General features: G+C 39.4%; 1 protein-coding gene across 3 annotated transcripts in view; it reads right to left on the reverse strand.

The window, feature by feature from the left end:
• Positions 1-865: 865 nt before the first annotated feature.
• TRIM24 (tripartite motif containing 24) overlaps positions 866-12623 on the reverse strand; it is a 55739-nt gene continuing 43981 nt past the window's right edge. Inside the window, exons 12-19 of one of the 3 annotated variants that reach the window (XM_015628296.2) lie at positions 11834-11969; positions 10721-10793; positions 9244-9412; positions 8398-8696; positions 5260-5392; positions 4208-4282; positions 2867-3016; positions 866-1856 (exon numbers count right to left, since the gene is read on the reverse strand). In XM_015628296.2, the coding sequence (XP_015483782.1) occupies positions 1647-1856; positions 2867-3016; positions 4208-4282; positions 5260-5392; positions 8398-8696; positions 9244-9412; positions 10721-10793; positions 11834-11969 (1245 nt within the window). In that variant the 3' untranslated portion in view covers positions 866-1646. Of the gene's footprint in view, positions 1857-2866; positions 3017-4207; positions 4283-5259; positions 5415-8397; positions 8697-9243; positions 9413-10720; positions 10794-11833; positions 11970-12623 lie in introns of those variants that run through there. The other 2 variants (XM_033514286.1, XR_004497431.1) reach the window with 2 other exon arrangements.

The following is a 12623-nucleotide window of genomic DNA, read 5'->3' on the forward strand; positions in this document are numbered from 1 at the left end:
GGTGTTTCCTCCGTGTGTCCCAGCTGGCTGGGAGGGGGCTGGCAGCCCCAGAAAGGGAACCAGCACCTCTTGTCCTCGGTGTTTGCAGGGCAGGAGCTGTGCCTGCGGTGTCCCACCCGTGGCACGCAGCGTGCCAAGCGCACATCCCAGGGATGGGCACTGGGATTCCTGGGCAGTGCTCGGATGGACGTGGATAAAGGGCTGCCAGCGGCTCCCCGACCAGGGGCTGCTCCAAACGGGCACCTGGAGATGGTTCAGCCCGGACAGACCCCACCCACACCCCAAAAATACCCCAAGCTGGCATTACCTGGGAATGTCGGCACCGTGCATTTGTGGAGAGGCTCAGACAGCAATTCCCGGTGCCGACCTCCTGGAGCTCCTACACACCCCCAGGTATGACCCACCCACCCCAAATCCCTTCCCTTCCAGCCCAGGGACACCATCCATCCATCAGCAGCATTAAAGCCAAGGGAACCTTCCCTCATACAGAAAATGAACTCCGAGCAATAGTCCTCAGAGATGCCTTAAAATAAAAGGTTAGAGTGGGATGAACTTTTGTTTGGATGAAAGTTGGAGTTTTTGAGGGAGCCATCCGGAACTACAGAACTGATGGAGAGCTTTCACAGGAGGGTACCACTGGAGGTGTGCTCCAAGGGCAGAAGCAATCCCAATGTTGTCAGAGCTCCGGGAAAGTAGACGGAGCAAAATAAAGTAATTCATCCTCATTTTCTGCTGATCAAAGACAGATGGAGGGCTGAAGAGCAGTATCTTTTTCTCTTTAAACTTGTGTACTCCCAAGTGAATACTGGTTGCATTCTGACATATTTAGAAATATTGGAAAAAACCAAGAGATTGTGGACAGAAATTATGCTTTTTCTCCCCTCTTTAAAAATTCACAAAAATGACTGGTTTTGCAAACAAACATTTCTCCACTCAAGACTTTCCCACCAACTTCATTAAACAGAGGTACATCACAATTAGACACCTGTTAAACAAAATAGTACATAAATACAACTGTTTCCTGCTGGTGGTGAGAAAAATGGTGCAAACCAAAATATTCTGTCCTTTACTTCCTCCATTAGAAACTCTTACACAAACTAATCTTTTTTTTTTTTTTTTTTTCCCAAGTTATTTTTAATACCCTTTTCCTTACATTTTAAAATTTCCAATAACTTATTTTGGGGTAACTACACTTTCATTATACCAATCAGTATTTCAGGACAATAACATTACACCATCTTTGTTCATGGCTTGTGTTAAATACAGTACAGAGAGACCAAATTATGGCCAGCCACATGCCTTTGGTAAAATTAAAATCTGGTGAGATCACATTTTCTTCAAACTCAGAAAGCCACATGTTGAACCCATGTCATGTTTTGAAGTTCAATTCTATACAAACTTCTTCTTCAAAGCAAAGTTAAACAGCTGTCACCCCACGCAAATGGCAATTTCTGAGCTGCTCCAGAAAAGAGATGAAAGGTTTGAACTTCAGAGAAGCTCTTCACGTGCCTTGATCTCCATTAGATTTGTGTTTCAGTCGGGGGCAGAAAGTCTAGTAAATATTCACAACCCTACAAGTCAAAACAGTGATACCAGTGATAAATAGTCTCAGTTTTTAAAAAACTTTCTGTAGTAACACATGTGGCTCATTTAAGGAACTGACGCTCTTCTCCTTTGAGGCGTTTTTTCCGGGGCTGTACAAAGTCATCATCTGAATCATCATTAAGTTCTGGATTATCTTTTTCACTCTGGCTGTTTGGCTGTACAGGGAACTTCCTCTCAGGATAAAGATTCCTTAGAAGATCTTCAAAGTAGGCTTCGAGTTTCATGCCAGCATCAGCCACTTCTGAATCAGGCTGTTGGGTGAATTAACAACATCAGTGCATCATGAAATTGCTTTGTACTTAGATCACATTAGGTCTATTAGGTACAAACTACAAAAAACATCACTCAGCAGCAAGAATGACTATGGAGCACAGGACCCCAAAGAGCACAAAAACTCAGAGTGAGGGCAGGTGACCACAGAAGCCACTCACAAAAACCACACCAGCCAGGTTCTGAAAGCTATACAAAAATTCTAAGAACTCTTAAATCCTGACTGGGGTGTGAGCAGAGGGGCAGAGTTGTGTTGTGCTGTGAAACACATAGATACGCCCCCAGGGTGTTAGAAACTTCTCTAGCTTACAGATCTTTTTAGTAACAGTGAAAATATTACTTGGTAGACAATGACTGTAATGTGAAGCACTGAGCATTCCTGAAATCACCACAGCCACCACAGCCCTCGGTTTCCTGAGGCAGAGATCACCAGTTTAGGGATAATTCCTATCTAGGGTGACTGAATGAGAACAGCACAGAGGCCACTTGGAGATGCCTTTATTCAAACTGTAATTCTCTCATTTTGTGGTCCATTCAGAACCTGCATCCTTATTTCACCACATGTTCCCTTATGTGCAGTAGGGGATAATAACAATTACTTAACATGTGACTTGAAATCATAAGGGTGAGTACAGAGCTCTCAGAATGAAAATCCCACTGAATTTAAGATCTGATGCAAGAAGGACTAAAGCAATTTTTAGATCACAATGCCCACTATTAACCTGTATGATAAAAAAATTGTCCTTTTCTTTATCTGCTGTCCTGCCATTCAGCTATGTTTGTTACCATCCTCCTCCCTTCCATGAAAAGATCTCCACTGCACAGTTATCTCAGACCACAGCAGTGTCAAATCTGATCTGCTTTCGCTGCAGTCTCATCATCAAAGTAAGTTTAATACAATAAGTTCTTGTGTTGTAAGTTCTACCCCCATTACAATTTTCCTGAAAACAATGAAGCCAACAAAACCTGATAAAGTATCTACTTTTCTAACCTCATTAAATTCAGCACAGTTTTGGAAAATCAGTCTGAAATCAGCCACAAAATCTTCTGGTTTTGTGTAGAATGAATTGGTCACTTCAAGTCTTTTCTTGATGGTTGACAAGTCCATAGGCTTTTTGATTATTTTGTAATAATCTGGGACCTAAGCAGAAAAAAAGAAGTCCAAAATGCAATCGTGTTCATAATTTACTGTTTTCTAAACTTTTAGATTTGAGAGAGTGGGGAAAATTTAGTCTCATCTTCAAAGTACAACTCAAAGATACAAAAATTGCAGTTTTAATATACATGCAGACAGTTTCTGGAATAACAGTGATATAAGACAATTTGTTGGCTAAAATATACGCTTTTCAATGCCTATTTTAAAATTAAAGAGAAACACATAAAACTTCCACTAACTGCATATAATAGAACCAATGAGTTGCTTTGGACATTATTTTCAGGTGTAGTCAAATAAGCTATCTATTAAGTTTCATTCTCAAGACCACCATATGAAATAAGTCCTTTGAAATGGTGGCATATTCCAGAGACCTCGATGGTTTTCATAACCAAACTGTGGCTGTAGGATTAAGATTTTTTTTTTCTTTAGGAAGAAGAAGCAAATAAGAATGAAAACCAGTGGTAATATATTTATATTTTTTCCTACTTTCTCCTAACAGGAGTCACATTTTTAATACCTGAATTTAGTAACACATGACCATAATATGAATAATTAGTTAATCTCTTGCACTACTTATTATTAAACTCTCTGGAATGTTCTTCAGAATTACTATGCAAATGGGATGAAGGCTGCATAAGAATGTACTACTTTTTGATGAACTCCTTCCCCATTGTCCTTCTCCACTGACTCACTACTGATCTTCTCATCTGATCATGGTGGTAGCTCTTTGTATCCTTGGACTTCTAATGCACCCAGGAACTGTTTATCATTTTAAAGTAACAAATTTCAAGTCAATAAGAAACTCAATTTCATATTAGTACTATAAAGTACTCCAATTCTCAAAATTAGGTAATGTTTAAAACCCCCAAATATATTCCAATTTACCTTCTCAGAAATGTAACTCAGGATATGAAGTTAGCAAAGTTAGAACTTACTTTTTGTAACTATTTTTAAAGTATGAAGTAAAATCAGTTACTGTGGAATTTGACTTGTAAATCCCCTGCCAACCCAATGCTTCAACTTTTAACTTCCCCCTTCAGCCAGCCTGAATAAAACTACACATGTTTGTACATTGAATGTCTGTGGAATTTGACTTATGACAATGGACTTTAGAATGCCATTAGGAACATGGCAAATATGCTGCTAACATAAAATAGAAAAAAGTGAGCTACATACTGTGGGAGGAACTGGATCTTGAAAGGCAGGACTCATTTCGTGACAGTAGAGGTATAGCAGCAGTCTTTCACACTTCTGTGGCAAGAAAAACAGATACCAAGTAATTCAGAAATCCTGTACAGTTTATTCTAAAATCACAAACTACAGGAAATACAAAACTCAGTATTCCACCTTTCTCTTTGTGTATATAAGTATGTTAAAATGGATATTGAGCCTTGGAAGAGATTCTAAAAATCCTTCTGTGTGATTTTATGCTTGCTGATCCCTTATCAGAACCTTTACAGAGCTTGTAACTTACATTTAATACAAATAGAGAAACAGAGATCCTCCACACACACACACACACACACTCACGCACTCTCACACTACTCTTGATGGGCAATATGATCAGTCCAAAGATAAGAACAGCAGGTGGGAATTGCAGGAGGAACTGTCTGGATGCTTGCATAATTAATGCATTCCAGAGATGGGGGAGTGGTGATGGTTTCATTGATCTTGGTATACATGGGCCTGCAAAAGGGTACAAAATGCTCCTGGAGCCTGGGCCAGCTGGGCAAACTGACCTCCAGGGGCTGCAGGGCAGCTTCCATGTGGATCCCACACCTCTACATCCAGTCTGAGGATGGGAACACTCACTTCTGGACAGGTGAGTGACAGTGGAGATAAAATCCTAAAGTAGTTCTATGAGTGCTTTACAACTGTGCTTTCTGCAAACCTTCACCTTTCCAGCTGAACCTGTCTGTGTTAAAGCCCTTCAGACCTGCTTCTATTATAGACTGCATTGGCAATATTTAGATACTGTGTTAGCAATAAATCTCATCATAATCACCCACATAATCAGTGTCATACTTCTTGCACCTGACTGAGAGTCTTCTCTCAGCTACTCTTCTTCATGGTTCTACATGTAGACCAAGACCCCCAAATAAAATACTAATTTCAGCAGATTTACACAAGTTGCTAACTGAAAACAGGTGGCAAACACTGACAAAAGTTTCTAACACAGTTCAAGACTGCTTCAGCTTCAAAGTTTTAAATAATAATTTTATCCTTACCCTGCGGTCTATGGGTGCCAAACCCATGGTGTCTTCCAATTTTCGTTTTTCAGAGCTGTGAGCAGGTTTATCACAGTCATATTCAACTTCTGGCTTGGACAAATCCCGACAGAATGTACAAATCCACTCTCCACTGAAGAAGACAAACAGACACACTGATCTCAGTGAGAGAGCTCTCCTTTGCCAGAAGGCTTTCCACATATTTCTTTCCACATATTCATAAATCCCTCATCTGTGTGGTGGGTTTTCTCTGCATCTCCGTTGTTTTCTTCCTGGTGGTACAAAAGGCTGCAACAGCTGGCAAAAATGCTTTACTACAACTTTGTTTCCTTTAAGTGGCACTGGTGTCATTAATGGTGTCCTAGCAGAAACATAGACAGATGGTCTCTACCTTTGTCAATACTGAATTTTTTCACTTGAGCTCACAGGATTTAAGGATAGCACTGTGAAGAGCCCTGTACAACCATGACTACTGAGAGACTGAAGGAGTCATCTGGGCTGAAGAGAAGGAAAAGTGTTAGTATTATATGGTGAGAACTACATACCCTCTACAAGCTTGATCTACAGCACATTACTAATCTACAGAGATTACCATAGACCAGATTCTTTGTAAAACTCAAAATATTTCACTCCCTAAAACTTTCAAATTTTCATGATTTTACCAGTTTATATAAGACAATACTGGAGATTTAAAGGTCAGCATAAGATTATAAAATAATTAGTTCTGCAAGCTTCATCCACTGATTGCAGAACACAATTTATGAACTTGAAAGTTTTGAAAAAACTGTGTAGAGTCTACGTTTTTAATATAGCTCTCTACAAAAGAAAATAAACCTGCATGCTTGCATATAACCACCAGAGGGCTGAATCATCACACAATAGACAGAATTCAGCAATAATCAGTTATGAGCTCAACTGTGTGTATTTACCCAGAGGTATGTTATTATAAACAGTGTCTTCATAAATGGAAAATAGTTTCTGCAGTACCCTTTATTTCATTTCTATAGTAAGGCGGAAGACTTCACAAATTTAAAAAGAAAATCTTATGTTTTCTATTCAGAGTGATCCAAAGATTTTCACCATCTTCCGTGTTAATGCAGTGGTGAATGATGGACATTTTGCTTCAAGAAGTTTTACTTTCTGCTACCTTAACTTCACAGAGTGATTTATGACAGTGTCACCTCTGTGCCTGGACTAGCCTTACAGAAATGATGTGACAGATACACAAAAATTGACACAGGCCATGACCTAGAGATCTTGTGACACAAGAAAACAAGGAACAAATTAAGGAGGAATGATGTATTAAAATATCCAACAAGCAGGAAGAATGTGGTAGGTTGGAAAGAAGGAAAAAAGATGCCGTGGACTTACAAATCTACGTGGGAACATTATTTTAAACTGAAAGAGGGTAGATTCAGAGTGGATACAAGGAAAAAGTTCTTTACAGTGAGGACTGTGAAACACTGGCACAGATTGCCCAGAGAGGTGGTGGATGCCCTGTCCCTGTAAATGTTCAAGACCAGGCTGGATTGGGCTCTGAGCAACCTGATCTAGTTGAAGATGTCCCTGAGCATTGCAGGGGGATTCAAACTAGAGGGGCCTTTAAAGGTCCCTTCCAACCCAGAACACCCCGTGACTCTCTGAACCTACGAAATTACCCTATCCACCTGAAACAGGAACAAAAAGCAACCATGAAAGCAGCAGACTGACACCACTGACACAAAAATAACAAAGTTATTTTGTGCATTTGAAGGAACTAAGACTAAGAGACTGAAGTTTGTTTAGCAGACTTACAGCTGGGGGAAAAAAAATGCAAGCAACCCCAAAAATATGAGAACAAAAACCTGATACATCAGAAGTCAGCGAACTGTGCTCTGGAGCCCAGGAACACAATGCACCTGTAGTAATATGCACCTTTTCAGATCTGAACACCTGCCATCAAAGTGGCTTTTGGCTCCCTTGTCCTCAGACGTCATTACTTCAGTTTCCACTGAATGATCCAGTAAAAATGAAATTACAAACTTGTTACTTGTTATTGAAGATTTAATTTTAATAGAAACCAAGTCTTGTAATGCACTGTTATCTACCTTCTTCAAGATTACTTCTTGTTTTCTTGCCAGAAAGAATATTTATTAATTTAAGTGCTTATTGTAAACTTGCTGTGTTTTCCTTATGGCATAAAGCTGTAACATAGCTTTGTTTTAATTAAAAAAAAACCCCACTGGAATCTGAAGTTTCAAAAAGTAACAGAAACATTTTAATGTGCCATTTCTAGTGACATTTAAAAGAATGATATACTTCCAGAAGTATGCCTGTTCAGAGTAGCACAGAGATGATCAACGTGCTAATCTAAGTTGCTATCCAAACGTTTTACACCAGTAAACTATGCTGATATTTAATCAGAAAACCTAATATTTATAAAAGCATTAACCAATGAGCATGTTATGACCAATGTTTTTATCCTTCAATACAAACAAGCTTATTGCATGACATTTCCAAGCTGGGGCACTGCAAGATGCCGTTTATTTTAATCAAAGACGCTAATTCCACAAGCAAACGCCGGTAATGCTTATAACAATAATCTATTTAAGACTCTATTTTGAAAGTCAAGAAACTGAGCAATGGTTTTGTAACAGCCATTCAAGAAAGCTTAATGCTTGTTTCAACACTGACTGTTATAAAATATGTCAGTCACTACACATCCCATGCTGGGAATGCAGCCATGTTTAGCACTGCAGTAATATATTTCATATTATGTTAATCCAGATTTTTCCTGTAGACATTTCTTAATTTTTCTTTTAAATCATTATTATTGAGAAATATAACTATTTTCAGTCACCCTTAAAACATTTTATGACAGATTGGTAATGTAATTCTGTGTCCCAGTTTTAATAATAGATGCCCTAGATGTGATCTTGCTTAATTGTCAAATAAGTGAAGAGTTTTACTAGATTTTGTAGAAAAATATGCATTTAAGATGAAGTTTCATGAAAATTCAGGTTTTCTCCAACTAATAAAACTGCTGGATACAAGACACGAAGACACTGCTCTGAGACTGAAATGTCTTATCCTGGATTTCACAATACAAGTCTAATGTCTTTTAGTGCAATTTTAGAGGGAACTGAAATAGTTAATTACCTTGGAAAGCTCATCAGTGTTGGGACATGACAAGAAAGATGGAATACTTTGGGACACTTCTCACAGCAAAGGAGCTTCCCTCCATTTTGACATACAGCACACCAGTCTTCATTGGGATCATCCTCTTTCCTGCCCTCGCCAGCATGGGAGGAGCCCATCCATCCTGTTTTCCCAGGAAATGTGCTCTCCTGCAGTACCCCTGGCTGGTCATCTGTGCTGTCTGGTGCAGCTGTTCTTAGCATAGCTTCGTCAGAAGTGGAATTGTGATTGGTATCCAGCAGCAAGGAAGTAAGTATGGACTGCAGGAAGAAACAAAGGAAGTCAGATTGAGTATTTATGTGAATTTACATGACCCTAACAATGTGCAAATTGACCTGAATAACAGATCTACGTGCCAGCAGCCATACAACTTGAAACATGCATGCAGAAATTACTAACACACTGGAACACAGGCAAATTAACACAAGAAATTAACTATGAAAGGCTATTTACTCTGCTCCACCAATAAAAAACCTAATCTCTGATGGCCCAAAACTCTAGTGCCTTGTTTATGGATATTCCTGCACTATGACTGGAAACACTTCCTAACAGCACCTGAAAATTTCATCTCTGCAAGTTATTTCTGGATTTCCCAGGTTTTCAGTGGATAAAAGCAGTCTGATCACACCAGTTAATTTAATTGGCAGTAGGGCTAGCTCGATTTTGAATTTCACCTCTTCCTTTTATTTAGCTTTTTAGTTTTCCCCTGCAACAGTTCCCAGCAAAATACGAGTAAATTATTTTATTTCCTGTAAATACAAAATACCCTCCAAAGAGAAAGGCCATCTTTCTAGCTGTAAATATTACATTCCGAGGCCGGGATTCCTCCTCCGCCTCTTGCTTCACTACAACGATTGGGAAATCAAAGTTCTCGTCTGATGCACTTGACTCCTGTTTAATTCGGATCGGCTCCAACATAACAACAGGGACTTTGTGGGTAGAATCAGCTCCTGGTGGCCTGCTGGACGAGCCAGAACTGTAAGTGACAGGAAAAGGAAGGAAAAAAGGGAAATTAGGTGTCAGAACTGGGCGCGTTTTGTACACTGATGCTTTCTAAGACCTCAGGATGTTAATCAACTTTGTTTCTTTGAATCCTGAGCAGTATTCCCTTTATGGAATGAACAGCCAAGCTTATTTCCTTTGATGTATACAGAAAAAGCATTACCAAATGGGAAAATTTTGATAGTGCAGCCCCAAAACTAGAGAATTACTCATAATTTGACCCATTAGTGCAAAACTTGCAAATAATCTCCGTTTCTTTCAATCATACACAAAAGAGTGATCCACTGAACACTGTAAACCATACAACTGACTAAGGCAGATAAAACATGTATTTCCATTATCTTGGAAAACTTTCTTAGAGCCTTGCAGCTCTACCAAAACTTGGACCCTACTTTCAGAACTAGATTTGTCTTTTTTCATGTATTTAGTCCTAACAGGATGAGAATGGACAATTAAACTTTAAAATACCTTATCTTTTAAAATAAAAATAAAGAATTTAAATCTAACACAATGAATTCAAGCAGCAGCATATTAAATCAAATTTTTAAATGCAAGTAAAGACTCTTCAAACACCCATTTAAATTGTTCATTTAAACTATTCATAAGAGTCCTTCACAGAATTTACCATGTAAATGGAATAGAGCAAAAGGTATTCTAGATTAAAAAGCACCTGCATTTCCAACTCAAGTAGGATGAATGTCATCTGATTTTCCTCTGCATGAAAAATTAATTTCATGTCAGATATATGCTCTAATTTATTGCAACACATTAACAGATCTGCACTCTTCAAACAACACCGTGTAAATATATTTGTTCATTAATATTCCATCAGTAAGGGATAAAAACATTTGTGTAGACTCTCAGTAGATATCTAGTGCTCACTTAACTGTATTGCAGCAGAAAATTCTTAATAACCCTCTTTGTAACATCAGTTCCTTAAATCTGAAGTAATTTATAGTTCCATAAGGGCTTTCAATATGCAGCTTTTTCCCTTAGCTGATTTTTCTGAAGTAAAAACCTAATTTATAAATGGTATTCTTTTAATAACGCCAACCTAGCCATCATTTACAGAGTCAATACATCTTTAGATGTTCTATTAATACATTACAAATTAAATTACTGCTTTTAGAATGCAAAGAGTGCTGTAACAACCATCAGGCCTGACCTGTTAACAGAGAAAGTGAGACAAATCGACATCTTTATGCATTAAAGAAAGAAAGAGACTGAGGCATGTTCTGTGGAGGAGGAAGTTACATTTTCTTATCTCACACTCTTTCCTTACCTCTCTCTGCTCCCAACACTGGAGGCACTGGGTGAACGAACTGGAGGGTGTACATTTGTCACACTGATTCCTCCTAGGACAGAAGGATCAGATTAGAACAGAACACAGGTCTGTGCCAAATCAGAGATACAACTCAGAAGTACATGTGTTTTGGGGAAAATGTCTCCTGCAGTGAGAAATATCTCATTTAATACATTTTCATGAAAGGATGAGAGGCACGAGATAGCAGAGGGAAAGAGAGGGCTAAGAAAGGGCCCATTACATGCAAGCAGGCTGACAGGTGAGTACCTTTGCCTGGCTGACCTCTCCACCTAATCACTGCAGGCTGTTTTGTCTTATTCAGGAGAACTGCCAGGAAACTTTGAGCTGGTGAGCAGGAAGAAGTCTGGGAGACAGATACGAGGGAGACCAAAGGTCTGGGGCTCCAAAAGCCCTGTGAAGCAGACTGCTGAGCAGCAGCCCTGAGGAGCCTGAGTGGGATGTCTGTGCTGCCTGTGAATGCATTACCCACTGTCTCTGCCGCCACGCGAGCGCATGAGCCTTGCACGAGTGCTTCCTGGGAATTCCCACTCACACAGCCTTCCCACAGCTCAGGACAGAAAGTGGGAATGAGGAACAGCTGCTGTGGGCCACCAGCATGGTGACAGGAATCCCCTGGATCCTCCAGGACAACCACATTCAGCCACCCATCACAGTAACTTCTCTGGTCATCCTGTGTCAGTGCTGCACTACCCACCCATTTCTAGTCTGCTGTTACATCCTATCTCACGTGCTCAAACACTCGTCTCTTACCACAGCTGCTAGATCTTAATCTGGTGTACACCTGAGAGTGTCACTTTTCTGTGGATTTCTATCCAATTTGCTAAAATCTACCCTTTTTTTCCCCCCCGCTCCCTGTTTTTAAGATCTGGATGCTTAACTTTGGATCACAATGCTAAAATATTATCTCAACTCTACCTTCTACAAGGGTTTCTACAACTTTGCCTTCATTTTCTAATTTCTCATCTTTAATATAAAACAGAATTAATTCTGATTAAACTAATGTGTTAACACTGCCACATTAGATTTTTCAATTGCCCTACTTAAAGAGAAAATTGCACAACATTCAATTACCTGAGAGGCCTGGGGATGGTACCGAGGAATTTGGTGACTGCACAGTCCTGTTTGAAGGGGGTTTTGGCTGATTCTGCTCTACAGTGCCATCCTTCCTTACAGCATTATCCAGTGTGATGTTTCCTGAACAATCAATCTAAAAGGTGGGGAAGCAAAGGGAAGCAGTTAGTGTTGGGAAGGGAAAAAAACCCCTCTGAAGCAACAAAAACCGAACAATACCAAAAAGCCTCTGCCATGCTGTTATTTTGAAAGCAAAGACCAAAATGCATTTCACCAAAGTTTACCCATCCAAAAGTGAAATGGCTACTTTAAAACATATCACCTTGCTTTCCCTAAAAAGAAAATGAAACAGCCAAATCCAGACAGTGCTTCATTTTAAGAGCAGATGACTCTGTAATGCCAATTTTTTCCAAAGGCCACAGAGAAGGCTTAAATCAAACAAGGAGCTTTCAGACATGGAAGTAAGTTTATCTCCATACCTTCTTTGGACATGCTCACATTACATACTCTTGAAAAGGGACTAACACTATTCACAAACTACCCCTTAATCCACTGTTGTTTAACAGGACTGGAAGAAACTCAAAGGACACTCAATCCCATCTGTCTCACATACCCTCTGAACAACAGCCATGCATTATTGACTCAAAAAGGAAATAGCAAACTAACACCTGTTCTTTCCACTATGGCTCAGGCCAGATAACTGAACTTTATTCTAGGGACTCCCAATGCAGCATTTCTGTAAAAACCACATTTTCTGGCTTGATAAGGAGGAATGACTTTTTGAAATGTT

The sequence above is a fragment of the Parus major genome, chromosome 1A (assembly GCF_001522545.3).
Source record: "Parus major isolate Abel chromosome 1A, Parus_major1.1, whole genome shotgun sequence".
NCBI classification, from domain to species: Eukaryota; Metazoa; Chordata; class Aves; order Passeriformes; family Paridae; genus Parus; species Parus major.